Source organism: Cuculus canorus, chromosome 25 (genome assembly GCF_017976375.1).
Source record: "Cuculus canorus isolate bCucCan1 chromosome 25, bCucCan1.pri, whole genome shotgun sequence".
Lineage (NCBI taxonomy): Eukaryota > Metazoa > Chordata > Aves > Cuculiformes > Cuculidae > Cuculus > Cuculus canorus.
The window spans coordinates 6051205-6070402 of NC_071425.1; the positions used below are offsets into that span (position 1 = coordinate 6051205).

The 19198-nt window shown below is 53.3% G+C and overlaps 5 protein-coding genes and 1 pseudogene across 5 annotated transcripts; 3 read left to right on the top strand and 3 right to left on the bottom strand.

The window, feature by feature from the left end:
• Positions 1-652: 652 nt before the first annotated feature.
• On the bottom strand, positions 653-1586 carry LOC128854612 (feather beta keratin-like). Its single transcript, XM_054088667.1, has 2 exons — positions 1464-1586; positions 653-1140 (listed from the first exon to the last, which is right to left on the bottom strand). Exons 1-2 carry the CDS (start codon positions 1584-1586, stop codon positions 805-807), a joined length of 459 nt encoding a protein of 152 aa, XP_053944642.1. The 3' UTR covers positions 653-804.
• A 2168-nt stretch (positions 1587-3754) lies between these two features.
• On the top strand, positions 3755-4587 carry LOC128854613 (feather beta keratin-like). The gene is made up of 2 exons (XM_054088668.1): positions 3755-3777; positions 4172-4587. Exon 2 carries the CDS (start codon positions 4193-4195, stop codon positions 4505-4507), a length of 315 nt encoding a protein of 104 aa, XP_053944643.1. The 5' UTR covers positions 3755-3777; positions 4172-4192; the 3' UTR covers positions 4508-4587.
• A 2349-nt stretch (positions 4588-6936) lies between these two features.
• LOC128854556 (feather beta keratin-like) lies at positions 6937-8167 on the bottom strand. Its single transcript, XM_054088473.1, has 2 exons — positions 8030-8167; positions 6937-7706 (listed from the first exon to the last, which is right to left on the bottom strand). Exons 1-2 carry the CDS (start codon positions 8150-8152, stop codon positions 7371-7373), a joined length of 459 nt encoding a protein of 152 aa, XP_053944448.1. The 5' UTR covers positions 8153-8167; the 3' UTR covers positions 6937-7370.
• A 1957-nt stretch (positions 8168-10124) lies between these two features.
• On the top strand, positions 10125-11151 carry LOC128854489 (feather beta keratin-like; annotated as a pseudogene).
• Positions 11152-13292: 2141 nt separating this feature from the next.
• On the bottom strand, positions 13293-14521 carry LOC128854615 (feather keratin 1-like). Its single transcript, XM_054088680.1, has 2 exons — positions 14384-14521; positions 13293-14061 (listed from the first exon to the last, which is right to left on the bottom strand). The coding sequence occupies exons 1-2, from the start codon at positions 14504-14506 to the stop codon at positions 13726-13728; spliced, it is 459 nt and encodes a 152-aa protein (XP_053944655.1). The 5' UTR covers positions 14507-14521; the 3' UTR covers positions 13293-13725.
• A 1948-nt stretch (positions 14522-16469) lies between these two features.
• LOC128854490 (feather beta keratin-like) lies at positions 16470-19043 on the top strand. The gene is made up of 2 exons (XM_054088049.1): positions 16470-16688; positions 17079-19043. Exons 1-2 carry the CDS (start codon positions 16470-16472, stop codon positions 17412-17414), a joined length of 555 nt encoding a protein of 184 aa, XP_053944024.1. The 3' UTR covers positions 17415-19043.
• Positions 19044-19198: the final 155 nt, after the last annotated feature.

A 19198-nucleotide genomic window follows, 5' to 3' on the forward strand; every position in this document is an offset into this window, starting at 1 on the left:
CAAGACATGGGTGTTCACAAGAGAAGGGCCATGAAAATGAAGGGTCTTGAGCACTTGGCAGTGCAGGAGAGGCTGAAGCTTGCTGAGCTTTAAGACAATGTCTTGAAGAGACACCTAAAATCAGTTTTGGAGTAGCTCTGGTCATTTGAAAGCCTCCGATCATTCTGTGTAGCCCAGAAAAGCAGAGAATTCAGAAACCTCAGGGTAACCAACTTGAGGCATGGACATACACTCAAAGCAAGCGTGTGCTCATGGCCACTGCACAGCCATGGCCAACAACCCCCTCCCAGAACACCCCAAGCAACATCTCCCTCCCTGGACATGTTGAGAGAAAATTGGGAGAGAAAACACGGAGACAGAAGCACTGCCTGGGATGCATCAGAACTTTAATGAGTCAAGACAGGGGGAAACAATTTCAACTTGAGTAGCAATCCCTGTGCTGGGAGAGCTGAGGGAAGAAAGGAGACTTCCCCTCCAGGCTATGGAGCAGAGATGTCACCAGGTGTCCATCTGCCTGCCCCACAGAGGGAGCGGGGGCAGCAGGTCCTCCCTAGGCCGGCTTGGTGGGGCTCAAAGCACAGGGGAGCACATAAGAACAAGGACACGGGAGGGAAAGGAGAGAGTGGCAGAGGGGAAAGGCAGTCATGGGCCGTGCTTTGTGAGAGCCCAGGCTCTCCCTGTCCTTTTGCAAGGGGTGCTGGGGTTGCTCAGTTCCTCTCAAAGCAACAAGCCCATGCTCCATCTCCAGGGTGTGATCATATTGGGTGTCTGTTGCATTCTTCCCCAGAGCCATGGTCAGCACCTTTAGCAGGGGAAGCATCTCCTGCCACAGTAGCGGCCACCAAAGCCAGACAAGCCAGAGAGGCCGAAGCCCCCAGAGTTGATGGGCACTCCCGCATCGCTGAGGATGCTGCCAACAGCAGCGCCGGTGGAGGATCCCACAGCGGTGTTCTGTGGGAAGGAGCTGAGGATGGGTCCAGGCAGGGTCACCACCACCGGGGAGGGCTGGATGACAACCCTGGAGTCCTGGCACTGCAGGGTACAGGGCTCATTGCAGCTGTTGGCCAGTGGGGTCGGGCCGCAGGGCTGGCAGGGCAGGCAGGTGTTGTAGCAGGACATGGCTTGGGGCTGGAGCTGCACCTGGGAGAGAAGCAGGGACAAACAGAGAAAGAGGGGTGGGTGAGGGATGGTTTGTTACCTCATCATGAGGGAGACCCTTTCCATCAGCCCAAAAGAGACCCACCAACTTCAAACAAGCGCAGCAAGGTCCCCACAGAGCTCACTGCTGAGTTGGCATCACAGCCCATCCCCGGTCTCTCTCCTCACAACAATTTCTGCCCCTTCCCTCTGTCATGGCCAGCAGCTCCAAGAGCCACCGTAAGACAAAGGGGCCACTACGGGCTTAGAAATCCCAGGGAAGGAAGAGCAGGAAATGAGGAGAGGACAACGAGCTTCGAACTCACCTTGTTCCTGAGGAGAAGGAGGCAAGAAGAGTGGATGAGAGAGTGAGGAGAAGGGCCTGCTTTTATACTGCTCCTGCACCGCCCCAGGCCCACACTCACTGCACGCAGGCAGTCATTTTCCATCAGTCACCCTCACAACAAAACAGCCTCCCTGGTGGCACAGGTTGCGTTTTGGTGTTCATCAACGCTGCCATTCCATTTCCTCATTTCTGAGATGACCACTAGGTCACGGAGGATCCTTTCAAGTACTGCAATGAGAGGAGCAACAATGTCCCAGTCAGGAACACGTCAGCACAGGCAGAAGATGTGCCCCCAGGGGCTGCAGGAGTCCTGTGCAGACATCAGGACATGGCGGTGGGGAAATCTGGTGAGGTTGTTTCCAGCTCCCTTTGCAGGAAGGTGCACATTCCTTCCCACCAAGTGAGGCCTCTCCTGGGTGCCCCAAGACTCCTGTGCCTGAGGATGTGCCACAAGGCCGAGCTGAGGGCAATGGCCGTTGGGTCTGCCAGGAGCTGTGGACTTGGGCACAGCCCAGTGCTTGAGGATGGGTTTCCTGGGGGAGACACGGAGCTGCCCTGTCTGGAGGGGAATTCAGCCCTGTGCAACCCACGGGTCTGTGGTCAGCACGTACTCCTGGCTTGGCCTCATTCCAAAAGGGTGACTGACAAACAACCCAAAATGAGAGGGAGACTCAGCAGGGGTTGGGAGAGACTGTCCCAGGAATCTTGCCTACTGAAGGCATTTTCTTTCCCTGCTGCATTGCCTCCCATCTGCCTTTGCTGTCTGCAGGGCAGGGAAGTTCATCACCTCCTAGATGTGGTCTGAGGGCATCCCCTTGCTGAGCATCCTCAGATGTGTGGCACTGCAGGGTCCTGGCAGGCCTTGCTTCTTTAGAGCTTGTGCAAGGTTCCTTACCCTGCCAAAGATATTGGGTTTTATTCCAGGCAGAGGAATCCTCTGGCACATGGGAAAGGGGCATGCTATAGCCCTAATGCTGGGAGAGGACACATGGCCTGCAACTCAGAGGTGGAGATGTTTTCTGCTGTCCTTTCTTTCACTGCACGGAGCATTCAGGACAGCTCCTCGACACAGCCTGGTCTCTTTGTGCAGGAAGATGAGGTCCGTGCGTCCATTGCCTTCCACTGGCCAAGTCTTTCCTCAAGGCTGATTCTGCCCCTGTGGGCTGATCGATCACAGCAGTTTCAAGACCTCAGCATACTTCAGTCCGCAGTCATTAGTGCTGCAATAGGCTCTTTCTTTAAAGCACAACATCTCTCTGCCATAGTGATCCTCTCCTGCCTCTGCAATTGTGTGGTATCTGCAGACTCGTTCAAGGTGCGATACCTCCCACCCTGGAGGTTGTCTGAATGGCAGAGAAACTCTGCTGACCCCACTCAGAACACGTGTTGTCCCTGTGAGAGAGTGGGTCCAGGTGCAAACTACACATCAAGCCCTGGCAGACTACCAGCCATGCCAAATTTCAATACCTCCGCTGCCCTCTTTCCAAGCCTCTGTGTCATCAGTAAGGACTGTCAGAGCAGATAACATCCAACGCCTTGTTTAGGTGAGATCATCAACTTTTGCTGCACAAAAACTGCTCCTAACCCTCCAGTGCAAGGCACACCATCAAAGAAGATGGTGAGCTCGGTCAGGCCTGCTTTCTCCTCCGTAAATCCATGACTGGTCTCAATCACCTTCTTGTCCTCTCATCTTGACAAACAACTACCAGGATGATTTGCTCCATCACATTCCTTGAAGGATTTTTGCAGACAGGAGGATCATTTGGTTTCTTTCCTTGCTCAGATGCATTCCCTGACTGCGGACACTTTCAAATGGAGTTGACAGTGGTCTTGCAGCGACACCAACCAACTCCCTTGTGTGCATGGCATCACGATGCCTGCACTCTCATGGACCTCCTGTTGCAGGGTTGTTTGCAAACAATCAGACATCACTGCCCCAAAGCCAAAGTACTCTGCCTACACAATACTCCTCCTCCATGTAGGAGGCACCTTCTGCCCATAGGGAAATGATTGTAACTGAGAAGTCCTTGAGACTCGCATCCTGGCACATGAAAGGAACCCGCATTGCACACTAAGCATGTCAGAAATGGGGAAATAGAATGGCAGCATTAATGGACACCAAAACCCAACCTGTGTCATCAGGGAGGCTGTATGCTGTGCAGGTGACTTTGCTGGAAAATTACTGCCTGCGTGCAGTGAGTGTGGGCCTGGGGCAGTGCAGGAGCAGTATAAAAGTAAGCCCTTCTCCTCACTCTCTCATTCACTCCTGTTGCCTCCACTTCCCTTGGAACAAGGTGAGTCTGAAACCCTGTCCCCTCCTTCTTCTTTTCCTCTTCCTCCTCTGCCTCCACTGGATTTCTAAGCACATTCCTGCCCCTTTCATCCTATGCCTGGATTTGGGGATATTTTTCATGAGAGAGGGAGGGGGCAAAAGGTCTGTGACGGACAGAGTATGTGGCTGGGCTGAGGTGTCTCCTCAGCTGTGGGTACTTTTGGATCTGCCTGGGCTTGGATCTCCTTCTCAGGGTTCCTTTGAGATGAGGGGAGGTTAAGTTAGTGGGTCTCCCGACACAACCAAAAGCTCCCTTCTCCACCTCATCTTTTGTCTCTCTCATAGTGGTCTGACAGTGGCTGCTCTTCACCCATTTCCCCAGCTCACTTCTCTGCTTCCCCCTGACCTCTCTCCAGGTGCATCTCCAGCCCCAAGCCATGTCCTGCTACAACACCTGCCTGCCCTGCCAGCCCTGCGGCCCGACCCCACTGGCCAACAGCTGCAATGAGCCCTGTACCCTGCAGTGCCAGGACTCCAGGGTTGTCATCCAGCCCTCCCCGGTGGTGGTGACCCTGCCCGGACCCATCCTCAGCTCCTTCCCACAGAACACAGCCGTTGGATCCTCCACCGGCGCTGCTGTTGGCAGCATCCTCAGTGATGCGGGAGTGCCCATCAACTCTGGGGGCTTTGGACTCTCCGGCTTGTCCGGCTTTGGCGGCCGCTACTGTGGCACCAGGTGCCTCCCCTGCTAAAGCCACTGCCTGCACTGAGGTCTCCACTCACATCGGCCTCGTTTCCTTCCTTTGACTCAATAAAGATCTGATGCATCCCAGTCTGTGCTACTGTCTCATCCTTTCCCCTGCAGCTCCTCTCCCAGGATGTCCAGAGAAGGTGATGTCACTCAGAGATGATTCTGGGAGGAGGTCCTTAGGGATGCTTCTGTCAGTTATTGTCAACACAAGCTTGGGTAGATTATGCCGGGTCGTGCATGGAGTGATCTTCTCATTCCTGAAATTGTCTGCCTTTTTCATTCGGGATGGGATTTCCTGATGTCCCTCAATGACAACCATCCACTTCATTGGGCACAGATTTTATTTTCCTTCAGAAAACTCAACATGGTGACACAAGTCATTATGGGGGAATGAGGGATTGACAGGACACAGGCATTGCCTTCCCAGGAGAGGACAGAGAAGGCATCCTGACCACAGCATTTTCCAAGGGAGGAACACAGCGCAGTAGCTGCCTTAGTGTAGAACCACATTGTCCTTAAATCATAGAGTGGGGTGGATTGTAAGAGACTTTCAAAGATCCTCTCTTCCAAGTCTCTGGCCATGGGCAAGGAGATATGTCACTGCTTCACATTTCACAAATTTCCATCACACCTTGAACACATCCAAAGATACCATCATTCTTCAGGACACCTTTTCCAGTGTCAGACTTTATTCAGCATCATAAATTTCTTCCTTAAGTGCAATCCACATTGTGCTCCAAAACTGTTGCTCCTCATCCCATCAATACAGGCCTTGATAAAAGGTCCCTCCCACTCTTTCTTATCAGCTCTGAACAGGCTGCAATGATGTCTCCCCAGAGCTTTCCTCTCTCCAGGCTGAAAGACCCCAATGCCCTTCTCCTACTTTGCTGCATGGGTGATTCATCCGTCCTTCCCTGGACCTGCTCTAAGAGGTCCAAGTCTTTCTTCTGCTGAGACTGGACATGGAGCTCCACTGGAGCATCTCGAAGGTGCACTATAGGTAGAGAATTGCCTCACTCGATGCGCTGGCCACGCTATTTCAGTGCAGCGCAGTTCACGGTTGACTTTCTGGCTGTTACACTGGGCTTGGTTGAAGTTGCTCAGTCTAACATGGGACCATCTCTCAGGGCTGCTATGATCCTTCTGGATTGCATCCCTTCTCTCAGGCGTATCAGCTGCACCCTCAGCTTGGTGTCACACACAGACTCGCTGAGGGTGTGCTCAATCCCTCTCTCTGCACTGGCAGCAAAGGAAGTGGATGAGCAATCACCGGGGAGGGGACACAAGCCGGACAGGCTACCTGAATCAAGCGAAGGTCTATTCTACGTCACAGAATATCACCCTCAGCAATGAATTGTGATTTGTCTTTCCAAAGTAGCTGCTCTTTGTTTACTGACTGGACATGGCTCTGCTGTTGTGAGGAGGAGGTGGATTGCTTTGCATCTCTTGGGGTTTTTTGCCTTTTGTCCTTCCCTTCACAGTCCCGATCTCCAACAAAGCATATTTTGTAGTCTTGCCCTTAAACTTCTCCCTCCACCACACTGGGACACAAGATTGAGAAATCAGCTGGTGAGTGCTGAATCCTGATAAATGGACCACACAGGTTTGGGAGGCAGGAAGACACTCGGGAAAGGAGAGGCAGCGGGTGCAGGTTGAGTGTCTCCAAGAACTGGCCACGAGTTCTCCAGAGCTGGGTGGGTTTACAAACCTGCTACAGCACCCAGCTGGGTGAGATGACACGCGTCCACCCTGACACCCCAATGGCAGCTGTCTTGGGAACAGCCAGCCCTGTCTCCACACTCATCCTTCAGCCCCAGACATGCAGCAGCTCAAAAGCAGGGACAGGGAAAGGGGCTTTGGCAGGAACATCACCCACAGAGGTCCAGCTGCCAGCCCTGCCCCTGGAAACTTACGGCTGTCATTAACAGCCAGTGAGAGATTAGAAGAGCAAAGCCAGGAGAGAAGATGGATGGGAGCAGAGATCCCACTGTGCTCAGCATTTTCCTCACATCATCAAGAAAAAGGGTGACTTCTGGGCCACAGTGGAAGAACAACCTTGACCAAGACATGGGTGTTCACAAGAGAAGGGCCATGAAAGTGAAGGGTCTTGAGCACTTGGCAGTGCAGGAGAGGCTGAAGCTTGCTGAGCTTTAAGACAATGTCTTGAAGAGACACCTAAAATCAGTTTTGGAGTAGCTCTGGTCATTTGAAAGCCTCCGATCATTCTGTGTAGCCCAGAAACGCAAAGAATTCAGAAACCTCAGGGTAACCAACTTGAGGCATGGACATACACTCAAAGCAAACGTGTGCTCATGGCCACTGCACAGCCATGGCCAACAACCCCCTCCCAGAACACCCCAAGCAACATCTCCCTCCCTGGACATGTTGAGAGAAAATTGGGAGAGAAAACAAGGAGACAGAAGCACTGCCTGGGATGCATCAGAACTTTAATGAGTCAAGACAGGGGGAAACAATTTCAACTTGAGCAGCAATCCCTGTGCTGACAGAGCTGATGGAAGAAAGAAGACTTCCCCTCCAGGCTATGGAGCAGAGATGTCACCAGGTGTCCATCTGCCTGCCCCACAGAGGGAGCGGGGGCAGCAGGTCCTCCCTAGGCCGGCTTGGTGGGGCTCACAGCCCAGGGGACACATAAGAACAAGGACACGGGAGGGGAAGGAGGGAGTGGCAGAGGGGAAAGGCAGTCATGGGCCGTGATTTGTGAGAGCCCAGGCTCTCCCTGTCCTTTTGCAAGGGGTGCTGGGATTGCTCAGTTCCTCTCAAAGCAACAAGCCCATGCTCCATCTCCAGGGTGTGATCATATTGGGTGTCTGTTGCATTCTTCCCCAGAGCCATGGTCAGCACCTTTAGCAGGGGAAGCATCTCCTGCCACAGTAGCGGCCACCAAAGCCAGACAAGCCAGAGAGGCCGAAGCCCCCAGAGTTGATGGGCACTCCCGCATCACTGAGGATGCTGCCAACAGCAGCGCCGGTGGAGGATCCAACGGCTGTGTTCTGTGGGAAGGAGCTGAGGATGGGTCCGGGCAGGGTCACCACCACCGGGGAGGGCTGGATGACAACCCTGGAGTCCTGGCACTGCAGGGTACAGGGCTCATTGCAGCTGTTGGCCAGTGGGGTCGGGCCGCAGGGCTGGCAGGGCAGGCAGGCGTTGTAGCAGGACATGGCTTGGGGCTGGAGATGCACCTGGGGGAGAAGCAGGGACAAACAGAGAAAGAGGGGTGGGAGAGGAATGGTTTGTTACCTCATCATGAGGGAGACCCTTTCCATCAGCCCAAAAGAGACCCACCAACTTCAAACAAGCCCAGCAAGGTCCCCACAGAGCTCACTGCTGAGTTGGCATCACAGCCCATCCCCGGTTTCTCTCCTCACAAGAATTTCTGCCCCTTCCCTCTGTCATGGCCAGCAGCTCCAAGAGCCACCGTAAGACAAAGGGACCACTACGGGCTTAGAAATCCCAGGGAAGGAAGAGCAGGAAATGAGGAGAGGACAACGAGCTTCGAACTCACCTTGTTCCTGAGGAGAAGGAGGCAAGAAGAGTGGATGCGAGAGTGAGGAGAAGGGCCTGCTTTTATACTGCTCCTGCACCGCCCCAGGCCCACACTCACTGCACGCAGGCAGTCATTTTCCATCAGTCACCCTCACAACAAAACAGCCTCCCTGGTGGCACAGGTTGCGTTTTGGTGTTCATCAACGCTGCCATTCCATTTCCTCATTTCTGAGATGACCACTAGGTCACGGAGGATCCTTTCAAGTACTGCAATGAGAGGAGCAACAATGTCCCAGTCAGGAACACGTCAGCACAGGCAGAAGATGTGCCCCCAAGGGCTGCAGGAGTCCTGTGCAGACATCAGACATGGCGGTGGGGAAATCTGGTGAGGTTGTTTCCAGCTCCCTTTGCAGGAAGGTGCACATTCCTTCCCACCAAGTGAGGCCTCTCCTGGGTGCCCCAAGACTCCTGTGCCTGAGGATGTGCCACAAGGCCGAGCTGAGGGCAATGGCCGTTGGGTCTGCCAGGAGCTGTGGACTTGGGCACAGCCCAGTGCTTGAGGATGGGTTTCCTGGGGGAGACACGGAGCTGCCCTGTCTGGAGGGGAATTCAGCCCTGTGCAACCCACGGGTCTGTGGTCAGCACGTACTCCTGGCTTGGCCTCATTCCAAAAGGGTGACTGACAAACAACCCAAAATGAGAGGGAGACTCAGCAGGGGTTGGGAGAGACTGTCCCAGGAATCTTGCCTACTGAAGGCATTTTCTTTCCCTGCTGCATTGCCTCCCATCTGCCTTTGTGTCTGCAGGGCAGGGAAGTTCATCACCTCCTAGATGTGGTCTGAGGGCATCCCCTTGCTGAGCATCCTCAGATGTGTGGCACTGCAGGGTCCTGGCAGGCCTTGCTTCTTGAGAGCTTGTGCAAGGTTCCTTACCCTGCCAAAGGTGTTGGGTTTTATTCCAGGCAGAGGAATCCTCTGGCACATGGGAAAGGGGCATGCTATAGCCCTAATGCTGGGAGAGGACACATGGCCTGCAACTCAGAGGTGGAGATGTTTTCTGCTGTCCTTTCTTTCACTGCACGGAGCATTCAGGAGAGCTCCTCGACACAGCCTGGTCTCTTTGTGCAGGAAGATGAGGTCCGTGCGTCCACTGCCTTCCACTGGCCAAGTCTTTCCTCAAGGCTGATTCTGCCCCTGTGCGCTGATCGATCACAGCAGTTTCAAGACCTCAGCATACTTCACTCCTCAGTCATTAGTGCTGCAATAGGCTCTTTCTTTAAAGCACAACATCTCTCTGCCATAGTGATCCTCTCCTGCCTCTGCAATTGTGTGGTATCTGCAGACTCGTTCAAGGTGCGATACCTCCCACCCTGGAGGTTGTCTGAATGGCAGAGAAACTCTGCTGACCCCACTCAGAACACGTGTTGTCCCTGTGAGAGAGTGGGTCCAGGTGCAAACTACACATCAAGCCCTGGCAGACCACCAGCCATGCCAAATTTCAATACCTCCGCTGCCCTCTTTCCAAGCCTCTGTGTCATCAGTAAGAACCGTCAGAGCAGATAACATCCAACGCCTTGTTTAGGTGAGATCATCAACTTTTGCTGCACAAAACCTGCTCCTAACCCTCCAGTGCAAGGCACATCATCAAAGAAGATGGTGAGCTCGGTCAGGCCTGCTTTCCCCTCCGTAAATCCATGACTGGTCTCAATCACCTTCTTGTCCTCTCATCTTGACAAACAACTACCAGGATGATTTGCTCCATCACATTCCTTGAAGGATTTTTGCAGACAGGAGGATCATTTGGTTTCTTTCCTTCATCAGATGCATTCCCTGACTGCGGACACTTTCAAATGGAGTTGACAGTGGTCTTGCAGCGACACCAACCAACTCCCTTGGGTGCATGGCATCACGATGCCTGCACTCTCATGGACCTCCTGTTGCAGGGTTGTTTGCAAACAATCAGACATCACTGCCCCAAAGCCAAAGTACTCTGCCTACACAATACTCCTCCTCCATGTAGGAGGCACCTTCTGCCCATAGGAAAATGATTGTAACTGAGAAGTCCTTGAGACGCTCATCCTGGCACATGAAAGGAACCTGCATTGCACACTAAGCATGTCAGAAATGGGGAAATGGAATGGCAGCATTAATGGACACCAAAACCCAACCTGTGTCATCAAGGAGGCTGTATGCTGTGGAGGTGACTCTGCTGGAAAATTACTGCCTGCGTGCAGTGAGTGTGGGCCTGGGGCAGTGCAGGAGCAGTATAAAAGTAAGCCCTTCTCCTCACTCTCTCATTCACTCCTGTTGCCTCCACTTCCCTTGGAACAAGGTGAGTCTGAAACCCTGTCCCCTCCTTCTTCTTTTCCTCTTCCTCCTCTGCCTCCACTGGATTTCTAAGCACATTCCTGCCCCTTTCATCCTATGCCTGGATTTGGGGATATTTTTCATGAGAGAAGGAGGGGGCAGAAGGTCTGTGACAGTCAGAGTATGTGGCTGGGCTGAGGTGTCTCCTCAGCTGTGGGTACTTTTGGATCTGCCTGGGCTTGGATCTCCTTCTCAGGGTTCCTTTGAGATTGGGGGAGGTTAAGTTAGTGGGTCTCCCGACACAACCAAAAGCTCCCTTCTCCACCTCATCTTTTGTCTCTCTCATAGTGGTCTGACAGTGGCTGCTCTTCACCCATTTCCCCAGCTCACTGCTCTGCTTCCCCCTGACCTCTCTCCAGGTGCATCTCCAGCCCCAAGCCATGTCCTGCTACAACACCTGCCTGCCCTGCCAGCCCTGCGGCCCGACCCCACTGGCCAACAGCTGCAATGAGCCCTGTACCCTGCAGTGCCAGGACTCCAGGGTTGTCATCCAGCCCTCTCCCGTGGTGGTGACCCTGCCCGGACCCATCCTCAGCTCCTTCCCTCAGAACACCGCCGTCGGATCTTCCACCGGCGCTGCTGTTGGCAGCATCCTCAGTGATGCGGGAGTGCCCATCAACTCTGGGGGCTTTGGCCTCTCCGGCTTGTCCGGATTCGGTGGCCGCTACTGTGGCACCAGGTGCCTCCCCTGCTAAAGCCACTGCCTGCAGTGAGGTCTCCACTCACATCGGCCTCCTTTCCCTCCTTTGACTCAATAAAGTTCTGATGCATCTCAGCCTGCGCTACTGTCTCATCCTTTCCCCTGCAGGTGCTCTCCCAGGATGTACAGAGAAGGAGGAGTCACTTAGGGATGTTTCTGGGAGGAGGTTGTTAGGGATGCTTCTGTCAGTGATTGTCAACACAAGCTTCTGCTGATTATGCCATGTCTTGACTGGATTGACCTTCTCATTCATGAATTTGTCTGTCCTTTTCCAGTTCGGATGGCATTTCCCGATATCATTCAGTAACAACCATCCACTTCATTGAGCACAGATATTATTTTCCTTCAGAAAACTCAACATGGTGACAAAGTAGTAAGGAGGGAATGTGCTATTGACATGATATAGGCACTGTCCACCCAGGAGAGGCTGGAGAACTCGTTCTGATCATAGCATTGTTCAAGACGGGAACACAGAGATGTGTCTGACTTAGCATAGAACCACATTAACATCAAATCATAGAGTGAGGTGGATTGCAAGAGACTTTCAAAATCCACTGTTTCAACTCTCTGGCCATGGGCAGGGAGAGCTGTCACTGCATCATGTTATACAAAGTCCCATCATACGTGACCTTGGAAATATATAAAGATGGGACATCCTGGCATTCTCCATGAAACGTTTTGCAGTGTCTGACCACCTTCATCATCATAGATGTCTTCCCGATCTCCAGTCCACATCTACCCCTTTGTTGTCCAAAACTGTTGCTCCTCATCCCATCAATAGAGACATTGATAAAAGGTCCCTCCCAGCCTTTCTTGCCAGCTCTGACCAGGCTGCAAAGATGTCTGCCCTGAGCCTGCCTTTCTACAGACTGAAAGACCCCAGTGCTCTTCCCGTACTTTGTAGGATGGGTGATTCATCCGTCCTTCACTGGATCTGCTCTAAGAGGTCCAAGTCTTTCTTGTGCTGGGGCTGGACACGGAACTCCAAGGGAGTCTCTCAAAGGTACACTACAAGCAGGGAATTGCCCCTCTCAACCTGCTGGCCACGCTATTTCAGTGCAGTGCAGTTTATGATTGGCTTTCTGGCTGTTACACTGGGCTTGGTTGAAGTTGCTCAGTCTAACATGGGACCATTTCTCAGGCGTGCTACGATCCCTCTGGATTGCATCCCTTCTCTCAGGCGTATCAGCTGCACCCTCAGCTTGGTGTCACACACAGACTCGCTGAGGGTGTGCTCAATCCCTCTCTCTCTGTCCTCGAGGAAGGTGTTAAGCAGTACTGGTCCAAGTATGGACCCTGGAAGGATGCCACCAATTGCCAGTTTCCTTTTCAGCCTTGAGCTGTTGACTGTACCTCTTTCAATGCCACCAAAGTGTCTCTGAGTACCCATCACTTACAGGTGAGTGAGACAACCATGAATTCTCACAGCCCCTGTCCATCAGGCCCAGCTTCTCCTCAGGAGTTGCTGTTGAAGCATCTGGGCTGTGACAAGTCCAGCTCTCTTTCCACTGTGCGTCCCCTGCTGTGGAGGAAAGGGATGGGCAAGCACCAGGGAGGAGACCCAAGCAGGACCTGAATCCACCAAACGTTGGCCAGGAGCTCTCCAGAGCAGTGCTGTGACCAGCACCAAAGACTGCCAAGAGCCTTGCAGCCCAGGAAGGAGAGCTGCTGAGCTGCTGCAGGACATAGTGAGGTGAGATGACATGCGTCCACCCTGACACCCCAATGGCAGCTGGTTTGGGAGCAGCCAGCCCTGTCTCCACACTCATCGTTCAGCCCCAGACATGCAGCAGCCCAAAAGCAGGAACAGGGAAAGGGGCTTTTGCAGGAACCTCACCCACAGAGGTCCAACTGCCAGCTCTGCCCCTGGAAACTTACGGCTGTCATTAGCAGCCAGCGAGAGATTATAAGAGCAAAGCCAGGAGATGGATGGGAGCAGAGATCCCACTGTGCTCAGCATTTTCCTCACATCATCAAGAAAAAGGTCATTTAAAAGCCTCCAAACATTCTGTGTAGCCCAGAAACGCAGAGAATTCAGAAAGCTAAGGGTCACCCACCTGAGACGTGGATGTACACTCAAAGCAAGCATGTGATCATGGCCACTGCACAGCCATGGCCAAAAACCCCCTCTAAGAACAACCTCAAGCAACATCTCTCTCCCTGGACATGTTGAGAGAAAATCGGAAGAGAAAACACGGAGACAGAAGCGCTGGCTGGGATGCATCAGAACTTTAATGAGTCAAGACAGGGGAAACAATTTCAACTTGAGTAGCAATCCCTGTGCTGACAGAGCTGAGGGAAGAAAGGAGAGTTCCCCCAGAGGCTGTAGGGCAGAGATGTCACCAGGTGTCCATCTCCTGCCCAACAGAGGGAGCAGGGCCAGCAGGTCCTCCCTAGGCTGGATTGGTGGGGCTCACAGCCCAGGGGAGCACAAGAGAACAAGGACACGGGAGGGAAAGGAGAGAGTGGCAGAGGGGAAAGGCAGTCATGGGCCGTGCTTTGTGAGAGCCCAGGCTCTCCCTGTCCTTTTGTAAGGAGTGCTGGGGTTGCTCAGCCCCTTCTCAAAGCAACAAGCCCATGCTCCATCTAAAGTGTGGAACATCATATTTCGTGTCCATGGGGACTTCCCCGGGGCCATGGTCAGCTGCTTTAGCAGGGGAAGCATCTCCTGCCACAGTAGCCTCTACCGAAGCCGGACAAGCCAGAGAGGCCAAAGCCCCCAGAGTTGATGGGCACTCCTGCATCACTGAGGATGCTGCCAACAGCAGCGCCGGTGGAGGATCCCACGGCGGTGTTCTGTGGGAAGGAGCTGAGGATGGGTCCGGGCAGGGTCACCACCACCGGGGAGGGCTGGATGACAACCCTGGAGTCCTGGCACTGCCTGAAACAGGGCTCATTGCAGCTGTTGGCCAGTGGGGTCGGGCCGCAGGGCTGGCAGGGCAGGCAGGTGTTGTAGCAGGACATGGCTTGGGGCTGGAGATGCACCTGGAGAGAAGCAGGGACAAACAGAGAAAGAGGGGTGGGAGAGGAATAGTTTGTTACCTCATCATGAGGAAGACCCTTTCCATCAGCCCAAAAAAGACCCACCAACTTCAAACAAGCCCAGCAAGGTCCCCACAGAGCTCACTGCTGAGTTGGCATCACAGCCCATCCCCGGTTTCTCTCCTCGCAACAATTTCTGCCCCTTCCCTCTGTCATGGCCAGCAGCTCCAAGAGCCACCGTAAGACAAAGGGACCACTACGGGCTTAGAAATCCCAGGGAAGGAGAAGCAGGAAATGAGGAGAGGCCAAAGGGCTTCGAACTCACCTTGTTCCTGAGGAGAAGGAGGCAAGAAGAGTGGATGAGAGAGTGAGGAGAAGGGCCTGCTTTTATACTGCTCCTGCACCGCCCCAGGCCCACACTCACTGCACGCAGGCAGTCATTTTCCATCAGTCACCCTCACAACAAAACAGCCTCCCTGGTGGCACAGGTTGCGTTTTGGTGTTCATCAACGCTGCCATTCCATTTCCTCATTTCTGAGATGACCACTAGGTCACGGAGGATCCTTTCAAGTACTGCAATGAGAGGAGCAACAATGTCCCAGTCAGGAACACGTCAGCACAGGCAGAAGATGTGCCCCCAGGGGCTGCAGGAGTCCTGTGCAGACATCGGACGTGGCGGTGGGGAAATCTGGTGAGGTTGTTTCCAGCTCCCTTTGCAGGAAGGTGCACATTCCTTCCCACCAAGTGAGGCCTCTCCTGGGTGCCCCAAGACTCCTGTGCCTGAGGATGTGCCACAAGGCCGAGCTGAGGGCAATGGCCGTTGGGTCTGCCAGGAGCTGTGGACTTGGGCACAGCCCAGTGCTTGAGGATGGGTTTCCTTGGGGAGACACGGAGCTGCCCTGTCTGGAGGGGAATTCAGCCCTGTGCAACCCACGGGTCTGTGGTCAGCACGTACTCCTGGCTTGGCCTCATTCCAAAAGGGTGACTGACAAACAACCCAAAATGAGAGGGAGACTCAGCAGGGGTTGGGAGAGACTGTCCCAGGAATCTTGCCTACTGAAGGCATTTTCTTTCCCTGCTGCATTGCCTCCCATCTGCCTTTGTGTCTGCAGGGCAGGGAAGTTCATCACCTCCTAGATGTGGTCTGAGGGCATCCCCTTGCTGAGCATCCTCAGATGTGTGGCACTGCAGGGTCCTGGCAGGCCTTGCTTCTTGAGAGCTTGTGCAAGGTTCCTTACCCCGCCAAAGGTGTTGGGTTTTATTCTAAGCAGAAGAATCGTCTGGCACATGGGAAAGGGGCATGCTATAGCCCTAATGCTGGGAGAGGACACATGGCCTGCAACTCAGAGGTGGAGATGTTTTCTACTGTCCTTTCTTTCCCTGCATGGAGCATTCAGGAGAGCTCCTCAACACAGCCTGGTCTCTTTGTGCAGGAAGATGAGGTCCGTGCGTCCATTGCCTTCCACTGGCCAAGTCTTTCCTCAAGGCTGATTCTGCCCCTGTGCGCTGATCGATCACAGCAGTTTCAAGACCTCAGCATACTTCACTCCTCAGTCATTAGTGCTGCAATAGGCTCTTTCTTTAAAGCACAACATCTCTCTGCCATAGTGATCCTCTCCTGCCTCTGCAATTGTGTGCTATCTGCAGACTCGTTCAAGGTGCGATACCTCCCACCCTGGAGGTTGTCTGAATGGCAGAGAAACTCTGCTGACCCCACTCAGAACACGTGTTGTCCCTGTGAGAGAGTGGGTCCAGGTGCAAACTACACATCAAGCCCTGGCAGACCACCAGCCATGCCAGATCTCAATAACTGCGCTGCTGTCTTATCAAGCCTCTATTTTACCAGTAAGAACTGTCAGAGCAGACAGCATCCAATGCCTTGTTTAGGTGAAATCCACAATATTTCCTGTACGTCCTAACCCACCGGTGCCAGGCATATCGTGAAAGAAGGTGGTGAGTTTGGTCAGGCCTGCTTTCCCCTCCATAAATCCATGACTGGTCACAATCATCTTTCTGTCTTTTCATCTTGAGAAATTGCTTCTGGTATGATTTGCTCCATCAGCTTTCCTGAAGACTTCTTGAAGAAAAGAGGATCATTTGGTTTCTTTCCTTGCTCAGATGCATTCCCTGACTGTGGGCATCTTCAAAGGCAATTGACAATGGTCTTGAAGTCATGCCAACCAATTCCCTTGGGTGGATGGCATCAGCACACCTGCACTTGCATGGACCTCTTGCTCCAGGGATATTTGCATACAATCACACATCATTGCCCCAAGCCAAAATGCTCTGCCTTCACAGGAGCCCTCCACCATGGAGGAGGCACCTTCTGCCCATAGGGACATGATTCTGACTGGAAAGTACTTGGGACTCTCATCCTGGTACATGAAAGGAGCCTGCATTGCACACTAAGCATGTCAGAAATGAGGAAATTGAACGGCAGAGTTGATGGACACCAAAACCCAACCTGTGCCATCAGGGAGGCTGTTTTTTTTGTGGAGGTGACTCTGCTGGAAAATTACTGCCTGCGTGCAGTGAGTGTGGGCCTGGGGCGGTACAGGGGCAGTATAAAAGCAGGTCCTTCTTCTCACTCTCTCATCCACTCCTCTCGCCTCCATCTCCTCAGGAACAAGGTGAGTGTGAAGCCCTTGGACCTCCTTCTTTTCTTACTCTTTCTCCACTGAATTTCTAAATACATTCCTGGCCCTTTCATCCTGTGCTTGGATTTAGGGATGTTTGTCATAGGAGAGGGAAGGGGCAGAAGTTCTGGGATGGTGAGAGGTTGTGGCTGAGCTGAGCTGAGCTGTCTCCTGAGCTGTGGGTACTTTCAGATCTGCCAGGGCTTTGCCTTCTTGTCAGAGGTCTCTTGAGATGAGGGGGAGGTGAAGCCAGTGGGACTCCCAACACAACGGAAAGCTCCCTTCTCCACCTCATCTTTTGTCTCTCTCATAGTGGTCTGACAGTGGCTGCTCTTCACCCATTTCCCCAGCTCACTTCTCTGCTTCCCCCTGACCTCTCTCCAGGTGCATCTCCAGCCCCAAGCCATGTCCTGCTACAACACCTGCCTGCCCTGCCAGCCCTGCGGCCCGACCCCACTGGCCAACAGCTGCAATGAGCCCTGTACCCTGCAGTGCCAGGACTCCAGGGTTGTCATCCAGCCCTCTCCCGTGGTGGTGACCCTGCCCGGACCCATCCTCAGCTCCTTCCCTCAGAACACAGCCGTTGGATCCTCCACCGGCGCTGCTGTTGGCAGCATCCTCAGTGATGCGGGAGTGCCCATCAACTCTGGGGGCTTCGGCCTCTCCGGCTTGTCCGGCTTCGGTGGCCGCTACTGTGGAAGGAGATGCTTCCCCTGCTAAAGCTGCTGCCTGCAGTGAGATCTCCGCTCACATCGGCCTCGTTTCCCTCCTTTGACTCATTAAAGTTCTGATGCATCCCAGCCTGTGCTACTGTCTCATCCTTTCCCCTGCAGGTGCCCTCCCAGGATGTCCAGAGAAGGTGATGTCACTCATGGATGGTTCTGGGAGGGGTTTTTTGGGGATGGTTTTGCAGTGATTGTCAGCACAGGCTTGTGTGGATTGTGCCATGTCATGTATCGAGTGATCCTCTTGTTGTTGGAATTGTCACCCCAAAAGAGATCGGGATGAATTTTCCCCATTTCACTCAGTGACAACTGTCCACTTCATTGGGTGCAGGGGTTCTTTACCCTCATAAAATTCAACATGGTGACACAAGTTGTCATGTGGGAATGTGGGATTTACAGGACACAGGCACTGTCTTCCCAGGAAAGGCCGGAGAACCCATCCTGACCATAGCATTGTCCAAGGGAGGAACACCAGGCAGTGGCCTTATCTCTAACTCCACCTCTTCTGGGCAGCTCTCCTTCAATTCATCCTCCAATCTGTATTGATATTGGGTACTGTTCCGACCCAGGTGCCCTTGCACTTGTCTTTGCTAAAGTTGCTGAGGGTCGCAAGGGACCATTCCTCAGGCCTGCTACAATCCCTCTGGATTGCATCCCATCCTTCAAGTGTATCAGCTGTACCCTCAGCCTGGAGTCATGCACAGACTTGATGACGGTGTGCTGAATCCCACTATCTCTGTCCTTCATGAAGATTTTAAACAACATTTGTGTCAGTATGGAACCATGGAGGACACCACTCATCACTGGTGTCCTCTAGGACTTCGAGCCTCTGACTCGGTTTGGATATTGCCAAAGTGTCTTTGGTTTACTGTCACTTGCAGGTGAACAAGGCAACCATGACTCCAGCAGAGCCCCTGGCAACCAGGTACAGCTTTGCTGAGCTTCTGCCCAAACGTGCCCTATTGGCCTCCACGACTATGGTGCAGAAGAGGTGGTGTGTCCACTGCTGATGCTGGTTGAGCATCATGGGTTGTGAAGAGCCCTGGGCAGGCAGCAGCCCCAAAGGAAGGGTCCAAGAGCAGGGACAAAGAAATGAGAAGAGAAAGACAAATTCCTCTTGCCCTGGAAGTCCTTGTGCTGGAGGACGAGACGTGAACAGAAAATGTCCACTTAGGAGATCGGGAAAGACACCGTGGGAGGCAGGCTGCACCAGAGGGAACTGTCTTCATAGCAGCCCATGTGGTGCTGTGGCAAGAACAGTGCAGGTGACACATCAAAGCTTTTGCTCTTGTTGCATGGGGTTTGAACAGTCAAGGCCATCTCTTCTTCTCAATCTGCATCCCTCAAAGAGGAGGCAAGCGCCTGGAAGGGGACACAACGAGGATGGGTGACCTAAACCAATAAAAGGGCAATTCCCTGTCATAGAACATCACACTCAGCAGTGAACAGTGGTTGAGTGGGTTGTCATTTAAACTGGCCGCTCACACTCAGTGGGTGAGTTGATGGTCTGTCAAACCGGCCACTCTTTGGAGACCACATCTTGGTCTGCTTCTGTGAGGTGGTGGGTGATTGCCTTTGCGCCTCCTGGGTTTTTTTTCTCTTTTGTCCCTTCCCTTCACAGACTGCCCTGATCTTCGCCCAGGTGCGTTTTACTCTCTTGCTCTTCCACTTCTTCCTTGACCCTATTGGGAACAATGGTAAAATCAGTGCACAGGCCAAAAGGCACTGTGTGTCCACCTGATCTTGCTCCTTCCCTGTCTGTGCCCGGGGCTTCCTGGG